The 13985-nt window shown below is 51.7% G+C and overlaps 2 protein-coding genes across 3 annotated transcripts in view; one reads left to right on the top strand and one right to left on the bottom strand.

The window, feature by feature from the left end:
• Positions 1-7346, bottom strand: part of STS (steroid sulfatase) — a 153023-nt gene extending 145677 nt beyond the window's left edge. Inside the window, exon 1 of the mRNA XM_042926533.1 lies at positions 7189-7346. The gene's annotated coding sequence lies outside the window, so the exon portion shown is untranslated. The remainder of the gene's footprint in view (positions 1-7188) is intronic.
• Positions 7107-13985, top strand: part of LOC122212619 (pseudouridine 5'-phosphatase) — a 174004-nt gene continuing 167125 nt past the window's right edge. The window contains exon 1 of one of the 2 annotated variants that reach the window (XR_006199228.1): positions 7107-7219. Coding sequence is in view for 1 of the 2 variants with exons in the window: in XM_042926534.1 (XP_042782468.1) it covers positions 7150-7219 (70 nt within the window). In the remaining variant the exon portion in view is untranslated. The remainder of the gene's footprint in view (positions 7220-13985) is intronic. The other variant, XM_042926534.1, reaches the window with a different exon arrangement.

The following is a 13985-nucleotide window of genomic DNA, read 5'->3' as shown; positions in this document are numbered from 1 at the left end:
CTCTTATAACACTGCTGGCTGGTCGGGAAGGCTTTGATCCTCTGCGGCAGTTTATACAAGATGCATGGGGCCCCACTCAGTGTTCAGCGATGTGTACACAAGACAGGTGCTCAGGGTCCACATTAAAGAATGACTGGGTATTCGCGGTTAAAATTGGCTTGCTGTTTCATAACATGTGTAGTAAAAGCCACCAGGCCTCCCCAGCGACTGGGATGTGCTCGCTACTTTATAAACCATCTCAACAACCTCACTGGGAAAGCAGTTAATTATTCTTATATATAAATGAGTTAATGGTGTCTGCTCTTGCATCATTAGGCACATCCACCATGGGCACACCTACCCCTAACCTGTCCTGGAGGGAGGGCCCCCTGCCAGAGGATTAAGTCAGAGGCAAAAATCAAGAGGGAGAGAATTTAAAATGAGGGGAGCCCGGGGGCTCAGTTTGTGAAGCATCTGAATTCAGCTCAGGGCACAATCTCACGATTCATGAGTTCGAGCCCCATATGGGGCCGTCTGCCGTCACCACAGAGCCTGCTTGGGATCCTCTGTCCCTCTAACTCTCCAACCCTCCCCCACTTGTGCAACTGTGTGTGTGGTACATCTGTGTGCACACATTCTCTCTCAAAACAAAACAAAACAAAACAAAACAAAACAAAACAAAACAAGAGATGGAAGGTAAGAGGGAGAGAGGGAGGGCAGGAGACCTTGTGTAGTGCCATGGATCCCAGTGGTGAACGAGGCTCCTACCAGGGGGGCACAATGAACCTCAGGCCCCTCCCTCAGATGTCCATGGTCGTGTCCAGTCACCGAGGCAGAGAGAAAAACAGGCTAGGGTTTGACCACGCACTTCAATCTCCCCAGTGTTTGAGCATTCATCCTCTCTGTAAGATACAATTTTATCTTATTTTATTTTTTTAATGTTTTTATTTATTTTTGAGAGAGACAGAGCGAGCAGGAGAGGGGCAGAGAGAGAGGAAGACACAAAATCTGAAGCAGGCTGTCAGCCTGAGCTGTCAGCACAGAGCCTGACGTGAGACTTGAATGCACGAACCATGAGATCGTGACCTGAGCCGAAGTCAGATGCCGGACGGACGGAGCCACCCAGGCACCCTGTATACATACAATTTTAGATGAGTGACATCTATTTATGTACCAATGCGATGTGTGTTTTTTTCTCATTCATGAGTGCTATAAAGTTCATGCTGGAAGTTACGTTTCCTTGCCATTAACATGGACTGGCATTTTACTTTCCTGATAGAAGTTTCTTTAAGCCCTTTTTCCATTTTGTGAGGGTCGGTTTAAAAGTGAAATAAATAGGGGCGCCTTGGGGGTCAGTTAAGAATCCAAGTCTTGATTTCGGCTCAGGTCATGACCTTGTGGTTCATGGGGTCAAGCCCCACGTTGGGCTCTGTGCTGACAATGCGGAGCCTGCTTGCAATTCTCCTTCTCTCTCTGTGCCCCTCCCCTGCTCATCTGCATGCTGTGTCTCTCAAGGTAAACAAACATTTAAATAAATGAAATAAATAACCTGTAAATACATTTAACCCTAAAACATACATTGCATTAGCCTGAATTCAAGTAAAATAAGTCGAAGGCACGGATCCCACCCTCTTGTCGTCTCCCAAGACACTGGGAAAGCTGACCGGGATACGTGACCACCCACCGTGGGGATCACCCACCAGCGTCCACGCGGATAATAGACCCTAACAAGGTCTGGCATGTTTCCCACACTTTCACATAAAAAAATCGCCAGCAGAGATCCTCATATCAGGTGGAGCTCCCATACCACAGTGCAGTGCCCGGCATACCCCAGGTGGGGGTCAGTGGCCTCGGCCACCCGGCTGATTCAGTAGGTCTGGGTGGGGCCTCCGGTTGTGCATTTGTGGCCAGACCCCACGTGAGGCTGACACTGCTGTGCCGTGGGCCACCTCAGTTGTCTTCCGGTGCCGGGAGGAAGCTTGGCTTCTCTCGCGGAGGTGAGTCCTTGCGACTGTACTCTGATGGCCAAGAAGGTCAACAGTCACGGCCCTCTCCACAAACCAACCAACCACATCCCAGAGGAAAGACGCCACGAGCGGCTAGGTCAGCCATTCACGGAGCTCAAGCCTCAGTCCAGGGCTGCCTGGCTTATGCAGAAACCAGGGGAGCAGGGAGAGAAGCAAACCCAAGGCCTCCCCAGCGAGGGGCCCCCAGTTCCCTACTCCCAGGCCAGGTACATGTTTTTGTTCTAAGAATGAACTCGTGAGATTTCTTAGCGGTACAGGGAGCGGGTTCTCCGCGTTCTCCCTCTCGAATCCCGGTCAGCGAGCTCTTCCCACGGGGTCGTGAGTTCCTGGAGTCGATGGGAGTCTACCTAGGCTCAAAGGTACTGCGCGTACGGGCCAGGACTTCTGAACATCGGAACCTGCCCTCCTGCTTCCCTACGCGGCTGGACTCCAGAACGGGACGCCAGGATGTGCATGCACATACGTGTGTGTGGATGCGTGGATGGATGTGCGGCTGGAGGGACGGCTTCATGGATAGGTAGACAGACAGACACAGACGGACAGACACAAGTACTGCGAGGTGCGGCTGGCATCTACCGGGAGGAGACCAGGGATGATGTTAAAAGCCTACGGCGCACAGGACGGCCCCCACCACACAGAAGGATTGTGCCCATCTGCCACATCTGCCATCACTAAGGACCATGGGCTAGAAGCCCAGGTACGCAGGCGAGTGGTTCCGTCTCCGAATTCGGCCGCATTCTGAGGTGCTGGGGGCTGGGACTTCACCCCATGACTTTTGGAAATCACGATTCGGCCCACGTCAACTTTCCCTGTCCCAGATATCAACAGAGCACGGGCGGGGGGGGGGGGCGATTCCGGACCAGGGGTACGCAGGCGAGCGGTTCCTACACTTACTTCACTGCATCTCTATGCACACGCGAGGGCCCAGGAAGCCACCTGAAAGTCTCCTCGAACATGCGCGAGCCTTCCCTCGCTGTGCTATCTGGCTCACGCCCACCTCGGAGGGAAAACAAACCCGCGTGCACACTGCGGTGTGGAGGTCTACACAGGGCTGCCTTCCAGTCTTCGGAGGCATGTCTGGGTGATCGTTATAGCCGTAAACCAGCGCGTTCAGTCATCTGTCCCCAGCCAAGTAACCAAGGGCGTGACTTATCAAACCGGAATATAACTGGATGGCAAAGGAAATGGTAACACTCTACGATGGACTGGATGTTGGGGGTTCCTCCCCCCCAAAATTCATAGGATGAAGCCTGAATCTCCAGTGGGGCAGTACTTGGAGGGAAGACACTGGAGAGCAGGATTCTGACACCAACGCCTATTTGTGGGTTTTCCCACAAATCTAACACCAGGTGGGTGTCCTGCCGTTAAACCCAATGCTGACACACATACCTGGAGTCAGCATCGGATCTCACAGGGGAAGTCACAGGGAAGTCTCCAACGCTGTTCCTGCTACCATCAAATTAGATGGCCCTAGCAGGGAGAGGTTGTCACCAGAGCCTCTGACGGAGCTCGAGGTTCCCAGGACCTCCTCTTGGGTTCTGCTAATTTACTAAAGTAATATAGGGGCGCCTGGGCGGCTCAGTCACTTAAGAGTCAGACTTTGGCTCAGGTCATGATCTGACAGATCACAAGTTCGAGCCCCACGTCGGGCCCTGTCCTGACAGCTCAGAGCCTGGAGCCTGCTTCAGATTCTGTGTCTCCCTCTCTCTCTGCTCCTCCCCCACTCATGCTCTATCTCTGTCTCTCAAATATAAATTAAAAAAATTTTTTTTTAAATTTACTAAATATATACCACGTATAAAACATATGCAGTAATGTATACAGACTTCACAACATACACGTGTGACATATTAATATAATGATTAATCAGCTTTTGATGAGATCATGATGGAGCCCCCCATGATGGGATTATTGAGCTTATAAGAATAGGCATCAGAGCCCCCACCTCCACCCACATGAGGACAGAGAGACAAAACAGCCACCTATGAACCAAGAAGCAGGCTGTCAGCAGGAACCCAATCCGTCAGCATCCTGATCTTGATTTGGGGCCTCCAGAACTGTGAGGGACAAATGTCTGCTGTCTAAGCACCCCCATCTGTGACACTTTGTTACAGCGGCCAGAACAGACTAGCATCCTCTTAGGAAGGGTCTCCCATCTGCAATGTCCACAAAGAATTTATAAGTCTCTGACGGAGACAGTCCACTACCCTTAGGACTCACTCGGGAGGTCTTCGGTGCTTAAGTTTTTATTACCGTGTGCTGTTTAGAGTTTGATCTTACTGAATACAAAAAACTACATATAACTTAATAGACTTGATGCACAGATGCGCACCAATCCATAAAGAATATAAAGCACACAACATATAATAAAGTACAAAAGTATGTTTGCACACGCATATGTGAAAAGATACGCGTACTTTGATATATGCCCTTCACTGCTCCATCGTTATGTCTGAAGCCACTCCCAGGCCAGTTCTCCAGCTAAAGGAATGTTAAGCCGTGCAAGGAACCTTGCAGTGGGAGAGGGCGCCTTGGGCTCTCCAAACTCTCCACAGGCTTGGCTAGTGCTGCCAACAGGGACCTCCAGTGTGCCTCAAGGCTTCCCTCCACACATCTCTTTGAGACCCAGCCCTGGCCCCCCCAGCTGCTGCAGGGCCCCGCACAGGCAACCTGCAGAAAGGGCACCATCCATCAGCCTCAGGCTCCCCGGGACCGGGTCGGAGCCGGGGAAGGAAACGAGAGCCGCCCAGGGTGAACCGCAGGGCTCGGTGGGTTTCCAAACGGGACTTGGACGACAAGCGCCTTTCCAGATACGACACAGAGAGCAAACACACGGACAGAAAAAGCAAGACAGCAAGACGAGGAAGCTGAGATAAGCTGAGACATATCTATCGTTTTTGCTTTAGCATGCATGTTCATCGTGTGGGAGAGGATCCTGATTTTCAATCTGTACGATCACTTGTGGATGTGTTTTGGACACCACCGCACTACAGTTGATTGGATCGTCTGCCGCATTTTAAACTTGTCGGGAAAAGTAAGACATCATCCCACGGGGAAAACACAATTTTGCAAACATAAATTGTAATTTGTGAAAGGAAATTCATCCTCTCTCTCTCCCCAGAAGCTCTGTTTCTATCCTTGACTGTTAGGAGAAGAACCATCAAAGTGCATTTAGTTACGTGCGTCGAAACCACTTCAGTTGTGAACCTGTTTTCATTTTTTTTTCCCCCCAATCTAGCTTGTCACAAACATGACGGTTCTTGGGATCTGTTTCTGGGTTTTTTTTTTTTTTCTTTTGTTTTTGTAAATGAAGGGATATCTTCCGTCATATCCAAGAGATATATGAAATTCAAAGAAATTATTTGAATCACATTTTTACATCTGTGGAGAGAAGTCCACACGACTCTTCCCTGTCCCTCTGCAACTTCCCTGTCCCTCTGCAACTGCAGTGACGTATACACGTGTGTCTATATATTACACATATAATGTTGGAGTCCTAACCCCTAGGAGGCTCAGAAGATCATCTTATTTGAAGGCAGAGTCTTTACATAGATAATCAAATTAAAACGTGGTCATTAGGATAGGTAATCCCTTACAGCTGGAATCATCATACAAAGGGGAAATTTGGACACAGAAACAGACCCACAGAGAGATGATATAAAGACATAAGAAGACCACGTACAAGCCAAGGAGAGGCCCGGAACAATCCTGTCCTCAATGTCTCCGAAGGCATTGACCCCTGTTGGCTGTTTGTTCTCCAACCCCTGGCTTCCAGATCTCTAAGGCCACATATGTGTGTTGTTCAGGCCACCCAGCCTCTTTGTTACAGCAGCTGAGCACAGTCCCCTCACTAACTGATTGAACTGCCTTCTCTGTCCTCAAAAAGAAATCATAACCTGTCACAGCAACAGCTCTAAAAAGACACGAATTAACTGAATATACACTATTTGCTAGTACTAAGGGATTGCTTGACCCGCGTGTCTCCTTAAACATCCATCTTTCATGCCCAAGGAAAGCGATGCACAGAGACTCCTAGCCTATCATCTTGCTCTGCTTACCCAATCCACGCAAGTCACACCGGACTTTTTGCACTTCACCAGAAATATACCCTTAAGGTCTTACAGTCTCTGGAACTTTCTAAGTTCGGCTTCCTTAAAGAGGCCCTATCCTTATGCTTAAATATGCATATGCAACGCCAACCAACACTAAACAGAAACGGACACATAAAGGTATCTTTGATCGTGGCCAAAAAGAAAAACAAAATTATTTCCAGGTTGCATTCAGAAAGAATGCAAAAGGTTTAAAAAACCAAAAAACCTCAGAGCCACAAAGGCAGGTGAAGCATGAGCAGGCGAAGGCGGCAAGGCACATCCCTAATTTTGCTTCCTCCGTTTCCTCTCTGATCGTTTTCGGCTGATTTTGGGAGGACGCACCAGCTGGGGAAGCTCTGTCGGTGATGAAGCCAGGGGGACCGCAGACCCGCTGGCCATTGCGCATGCGCCAGGCGGGGCCCAGGGGGCGGATGGCGCGCGAAACAGAAAGGGGAAATCTGCGAGGGTCCCGGGACGACCAATCAAGGCTCGGACGGCTGCATAACCAGGCCATCTGGCTCCACGTTTACCGGGTGGCTCGCGGTGATGCCCGCCTGAGCACCTCTACGGCCCTCCCCGCAACTGCCCAGGGACCATCCTTCGAGGCTCTCCCTCCGTCCTCCCACCCTTTCCAATCTCGTCCTGCATCTGCCCCCACACCGGCAGGTAGTCGCTGCGCTGCCCCGTTTGCGGGGGTGTATGCGGCCAAACTCGTGCCCGCCCGTGCCGCATTCCGGCTCCTCGGCAGAGACTGGGTGACCCTCTTAGACGCGCGCGCGCGACACAGAGGAGAGACGGAAGCGCGCGTGCGCGGCTCGGAGCGCGCACTCGATGACTCGCCAGAGACCGCCAGAGGCGCGCGTGCGCAGTGAGGCTCGGGACGTGCAGGGTGGCTCGGAGCGCGCGTGCACGGTAGCGGCTCAGGGCTCGGAGGCTCGGGGCGCGCGTGCGCAGAGCGGCTCCGGGCTCGCGCGGAGGCCTGGGGCGCGCGGGAGCGGGGCGGCGGGCGCGCGCACCTCTCTCCGCCCCTACCTGGCCGTGACGCCGGCACAATGGCGGCTTCCGTACCCCCGCCGCGGCCCGTCACCCACCTGCTCTTTGACATGGACGGCCTCCTTCTTGGTGGGTAGCCTGCGGCCGCCACCCGCGAGGGCTGTCCGGGGAGGACGCGGGCGGTGGGGGTAGGGGGGGGCGCAGGCTTTCAGGCCCGAGGGCGGCGGCGGGGCCGAGTCTGGGACCCCCAGGCGGGCAGCGGCGGCGGGAGCGCCGGGGCCATGTCAGGCCGGCCGCGCGCGGGGCTGCGGTGTCGACGCCGCCCGGGGCACTACTTCCGGTGGCCGCGCCGCGCGTGGGGATGGAGTGCGTGTGCGGGGGGGGGGGCGGCGCGCGTGGGGGCGGTGCTCGGAGACCACCGCGCGGGAGTGAAGGGTCCTTCCCGCTGTGCTTGCCGGGAGCGCCGCCCTGCCTCAGTTTCCCCACGTGCGCACCAGCCTGGAGGGTCCCTGCCGGCCTGCTCCCGGGGGCCGTCGGCGTGGGCGCCGAGGTGCACGCACCTTGCTTGTAGCATCCCACGGGGCAGGGGTCCTCAAGCCGGAACGTCTGGAGGCGTTGGGGGGCACCTAGGTAGAGGGGGATGTTGCTAGAATCGGGGGGGCTACAGGCCGGGCGTGCTGTTGGGGCTCCCGCGGCGCACCGGAGCGCCCCACGCCACGACACATTATCCAGCCTCAAATGCCAGGACTGCGGAGGCGGACGAGTCCTCTTAAGTGGCCTGGCTGCCCGGAGTGACCTTCGGCTCCGACATCACTTGGGGAGGGGCTTGGCTGTGCCAGAACTCCACCCCACCTTGCTTTTGAGCCCCAGGGCCTGAAAGTTGGATAAAGCCCAGGGATTATCAATCCTTCTACAACGTGCTCTCTCTGGGGTTCGACTGAGAAATCCATGCTCATCCGGAAGTTCACCTGCCGTGAAAAGTTCAGGTAGAATTCAGAGAAGACAAACACCCGGTGCGTAAATGCGGAGACAACTGTCCTGAGGGCTGCCCAAAGCCTCCACATCCTGTTGCATAACAGTATTAAGTTACTGTGTTCTGACCTCATAGCCTCCAGAAGCCCTCACAGAACTGTAAAAATGCCTGCATAATTTACGTGGGCTGCTGACCTGGTGAAGGTGTGCATACATTAAGGGGCTCTTAGCCTAGAACCCTGTAGAGGAGGACATGTGCATTCACTAATAAACAATACAACTCAGAGAGGTTAAGTCACTTGCCCAAGGTCACACAGCGGATAAGGAGCAAAGCTGAGGAATGATTCCAGATCCATCTCATTCTAAATATAAATGATGTGTTCATCTTAAACGGTGAGTATGACGTCCTTCCCCCCCCCCCCCCCCCCCCCCCCCCGCACCCCTCCTCGCGCTCTGCACTGGTCCTATTGCTAGGTGATTCAGTAGTAATAAGACTGATTTTTTTTTTTTTTTTTTTAAGCCACAGAATAGAAACAGGCACTTTGAAACCAGATTAATTCCCGTAAATGTATAAAATAAATAAATAAGTAAATCCCCATAGAGGTCACCAATTGCAGAGAACAGTGCATGTAGCTCCTAAATCTGAAATGACTCCATTTCAGAAACCTTCTGGGATTCATGAGTATCGTTGGTAGACAGGACTTTTCCTGCTCAGGTGGTCAAGAAGTTTACGTTGTCAAATAAATTCCTTATCCTCTAATGAAAGGCCCAAAGAACTGTTCTGGGAGTCTCACGAATATTAATGCAAACTGAGAGGTCTCGTTAAAATGTGATTTATTAAACTTCTGTATGAGTTGCATGCTTACGTCCGACTCCCGATGCAAACGTAGCTGCTCCCTGAAGCCAGGAATGTGGCTTCTGTCACGGGACCTGCAGAAGCAGTTGTGAGCAGGGGTCTCCACTTGCCAGTTACACCAGGCGAAATGGTTTGCCCTTTGCAACTGTCATCCAAGCCTTTGAACTGGTCAGAGAGCAAGGATTAGTGTCCTTTGGGAAGATGAGACCTGGCCCTTTTTGGTTTTTTTGCCCTCTTAGTGTCTGCCCCTTCTTTCAGATTTCACTCTGCTTTGAGGTAGTAAGTAAGGCTTTGCAGAACCTCCTCAGAAATTCACTCGTTCCATTCTTTTTATAAAATGTCTCGTATAACACACTGCTTTCCAAAATGTACTGCTCTGTCTCGTGCGGTCTGGTCAGTTATGCTGGTGTAGTTCATTCAGTCTGTCTGCTGTTTGCAGCACACTGTGCTGTCCATTTGTAACGAGTCCTTTTGCGGTAGGTTTGTTAGCACGGTGAATGCATTTTCCCCTGCAAGTTCCATTTGTCAGCCTAGCCTCCTGTACTGCTGTGCTCAGGGAAATGCGGTTCAAAACAATTAGTTTCAGGAGGCAATGCTGATATCCGCGGGGAGGCTTGTTTAATCAGAGGAGAATGAGGAAGTAAACAAATTTTTGTGGAAAGGTTGACCACACCGAGGTACTATTTCGGACGTTTGAAATGTATGACACTGTTGTCCTTTGCAATAGAAACGACACTTTTGGATTCTGTTTTTGTTGACACAAGGTAATAATCAACTATGATCTAGGTAATAATTTTGTCTCTCAAATGCCATTTAGAGAAAGAGGAGAAGGGACTGAAATTGTTTATCAACCACGACAAGATTTCGAAGGAAGATGACAGGTATTCAATGGTGTCTCGCCTTCTGGATGGGGAAGATTATCCGGTTCGTAAAAAACTGAAATTAGGAGCAAAGTGTGTGTGTGTGGGGGGGAGCCTGTCGCTTTTAGCAAACAGGAAGTTTGCTGTGCAGAGCAGTGCTCTTAGAAATAGGACCTGCATTGGGACGCCTGGGTGGCGCAGTCGGTTAAGCGTCCGACTTCAGCCAGGTCACGATCTCGCGGTCCGTGAGTTCGAGCCCCGCGTCGGGCTCTGGGCTGATGGCTCGGACCCTGGAGCCTGTTTCCGATTCTGTGTCTCCCTCTCTCTCTGCCCCTCCCCCGTTCACGCTCTGTCTCTCTCTGTCCCAAAAATAAAAAAATTAAAAACGTTGAAAAAAAAAAAAAAAAAAAAAAGAAATAGGACCTGCATAAAACGTCCCACAGCAACGCTAAAACACACATGACCAACTGACCTGCGTAACATGTATGAGATTTTTTTTAAGTGGAGATCGGAGCTTCTTTTCTCAGTGGTGCCCTATCATCTGGACACTACCAGGGTTGTGACACTTCCTCAGGAAGGCAGGGGCCGAACGAAGCATTGTCAAGATGCCTCCCTACGCACACGCATCCCCATTGGCTGGAGATAATCATCGCATGCATGCTCTACATTTTGGAACCCCCCCCCCCCCTTGGCTGTGTGCCCTGGGGTCTCGTGCTGGGTGTGGGGGCAGCCGTGCTCTGGTACGTTCACATTCTTTCTGCCCTGCTCCTCTGGGAGCTGACCGCACGTGCTCAGGCTTTAGCTCTCCTTGCTAGGTGAAACTTGGGTTCCTTCCGTCCTTGCAGAGAAGTCAGCTGAAGTTCGGAGGGCAGTCCAAGGCCTTGCAGCTGAGGAGAGCCCACGCCCAAGGCCTTGCAGCTGAGGAGAGCCCACGCCCAAGGCAGCGCAGACTCTGAGTTTCTCACTTTGGAATAAGATGCTGCCGGGGGTCTGGGGAAGGACCCTTTAGGAAGAGTGGACTCTAGACCATGTTGGAGAAAACTGGCCATTGCTAACAAAGCAAACCAAGTATGGGCCGATGCTGCTAAACTGTCCCCATCGGTGACACTTTCTAGTAGATCTGAACTGCGTCCTCCTCAAGTTTGTGCCTGGTGTTAGTGGTCAAACGCGTCCACCTAAAATTTGTGCTTAGAGGTGGTCGTTGGTCGCCCACCACAGCTGCTCCTCTTTCTAGAATAATTGAGAAGGGCTTGAGATCCAGATTGCAGAATCCTGCTGATAACAGACTTTTGTCCAGCTGGCAGTAGGACGGAAACATTCAGCAAATCCCTGTGAGTGTGGCTGGGCCCTGCCCTGTCCTTGCCTTCTCACTGTGTGTTTGCGGCTTCACAGACTCTCATCATCGAGGGAGGACAGCACTCACACTTTGTCACAAAGCCGTTTCTGCTCTTTTCCTTCTTTCTTCTGGAAAAGCAGTGTGTTGGGCGATATTTTGGCCCCTTTTGTCTTTCTGATGATTTGCCGTTCACTCTGGTTCTTTTCTTTTTAAATTCCCGTGATTTACGTACCAGTCAGGGTCCCTGGTTTTTTAATGCCATGTAAAACAGCAAGGGAAATGATGCCCCCAAGAAGTGTCCTCAAAGCACTCATTACAAAGACGCCTGGTCACACCTAGGGAGGAGGCATTTTAAAAAGCATTGAGACACAGCCCATAACTGGAAAATAGAAAAGCGTCCTACCACAGTGGATTGCATTTGAAAATGAGTTTCCTACATCAAGTCTGCATGAGTACCTGTGGCTAATAATTAGAGCATTTGATTTGTGAGAACTTTCACGTAATTGTGTTAAAATAGGTGGGGGCAATCTTGGCTGTTTGGTGCAGATGTCTCTGGTTAAAGTTGCCCTCAGGACGTATATGGAGAGTTTTGTTGAAAACGTAATAATCGTAACACGTCCTGTCTTAAGAAGCTTTCTCTCCCCCCTCCGCCCCCCGCCAGCTCTGTAGAGCTGGACAGCTATTCTACCCAAAGTTCTGAGCTTCAGGTAGGTACATCACCTTCCCTGTGCTCTGGCTCCCTCACACCCAGAATTCCCCGTGACGTCTGTAGTCAGTAGCTAAGTCTCAGTGGGCAGAGTGTCTGTGCGGAGAGGGCCCCTGTGTGGGCGGAGGGTGGTCGCGTCCTCACACCCCTGCCTGCAGGGCGGTTTCGTTGGCATTGCTGGTGGTCCTGGGTTGGGCCGTGGGCGGCCTCTGATTCTCCTTTGCTGGGTCTAGGAGCGAGGTCATGGTATACATCCCTTTGTGATCAGTGATGCTGTACTGGAAAATCTCACACATCACGTGTCTGGTCAGGGAGAGACACAGGAGCCAACCAAACCTTGTGCAAGCGGCCGTAGACTGCCCTGTCTGTACCCGAAATCAGAACAAGAGCAAAATTGTGGTTTGCATGTGTGAGCTTCTGTGACACCTTGGGGGCAAGAGTCAAAATAAGCATCAGGCTTCCCTCCCTCTCATGTCCTGAGATCCTGCCCTCCCCCCTTATCTGTAGGAAAAGCGGAGTGTCCTTGATGAGAACTTTGCTCATCTCTCCTCCCTAGACCAGCACGGTCCATGAAGCTGTCACCAGCTGCCTGTCACCTGGGCATGTTGTATGTCTGCCCTGCGAACAGGAAGCACACGTGGTACCCAGGGGTGTCAAATGTAGCTAGTTCACTGAGCTACATTTATTTAGCTTTTATTTAGTTGTACTTAATCTCAGCACTCCCCGTGGTGGACCCGTGCATCCACTCATCCTTGTCTGCTCACATTCCCATCCTTGTCTGGTGCCAGGTGCTGTGTGGGATTCAGGCAAGCCCCTACTCTTAGTTTCAGCGTCCCGATGGGACATAAAACGTGGCGAGTAGACTCTGTGCGTCACTGGCTACTAAGCATGGCAAGGGCATGGTAGAGACAGAAAGTACTCTCAACTGAAGTCACCTGGAGAATTTATGTCAGGTGCAGGAAGGAGCAAAGAAGAAAAACGGACATTCCAGACCAGGGGAAGAAATACGAGAGCAATAAACATGTTTTCTGAAGCAGGACAGAGTATTTTTATCAAGCAGACAGTTTGTGTTTAGAAAAAAAAAAAAAAAAAAGACTTCTCAGTAATGATTGTATTAGAACATAGAGGGGACGACGGTCCAGCTGAGAATCCTCTAGTGTTTTCCAAGCTGGGTTCCACATGGTAGTTTTATGCCCCTTTATCCTGCTGTAAATCAGAAAGCTTCACCCCCTCCTCCAATCGCATCCTTTGTTTTCCCCCATGATAGTGACTTTGGGAAGGCCGGTTACGTTATGCAATGTTCTACGTTCTGGGTTTGTCTGGTTGTCTGCGCCTGCTGTCTCCTTACCTGTCCCTCTGTTTCCCATGACCTACGAATTATGCTTAGCGGTCAGCTGCACTCAGCCATTTGTGGCAAGCACACGCAGAGCTCCTGTTGCTTTTCTGGGGAGAAGATGCACGTGGTCAGTTCTGTTGCCCTAGTCCCTGGTCGTGAGAAGTCTCGTCCTCGTAAGACGTGTGGAACTCACTCTTGTCCTCCTTGGTGCCACACGGGGTGTTTTGGTGGGAGGTCTCAAGCCTGAGAGCCCAGGTGTAGGTGGTGGTCATAGTGTCCCTGTGTCTTCAAGACCGGAACCATTAGGCAGAAAGGTGGGCCGGGGTTACAGGGGACGCCGAGGCCACGTTGGCACACACTCGGAAAAGAGGGTGCTTGCGGGAACTGAGGATAGGTGTGCTTGGGTGGCTGTGTCTGCAGCCTGTCCACTGTAGTGCGTTGATTTCCACCTCTTCCGGACCACGTGCTGTGATCTCTCAGTGGCTTCAGGGGATTTCATCTAAGTGCGTTCAGACCTGTGCATTCAGACTCCTTGGAAACCCAAGAGTGATGGGACAGCAAATACAGTTGCTGCACTTTGTACACACTGGAAGCGCTAACTTAGTACTTCCTACGGAGGCGGGTCTGTGCGGATATAGTTGTGCGTTCTGCACAGTTTACGCCGCTTCTCCAGCCCACAAAGCAGGATTCATGAGTCTTAAGCCAGAATGCAGGGAGGGGTCCCAGTAGCAAAATGCAGCATGACACGAAATCCAGAGAGGAATGACTACGATAGATCGTAATACTCTAGGAGCGCCTGGGCGGCTCAGTCGGTTAAGCATCTAACTTC

Source organism: Panthera leo, chromosome Y, assembly GCF_018350215.1.
Source record: "Panthera leo isolate Ple1 chromosome Y, P.leo_Ple1_pat1.1, whole genome shotgun sequence".
In the NCBI taxonomy this organism is placed as follows: Eukaryota; Metazoa; Chordata; class Mammalia; order Carnivora; family Felidae; genus Panthera; species Panthera leo.
The sequence above is the reverse complement of the archived record's forward strand: the minus strand, read 5'-3'. Positions and strand labels throughout refer to the sequence as shown.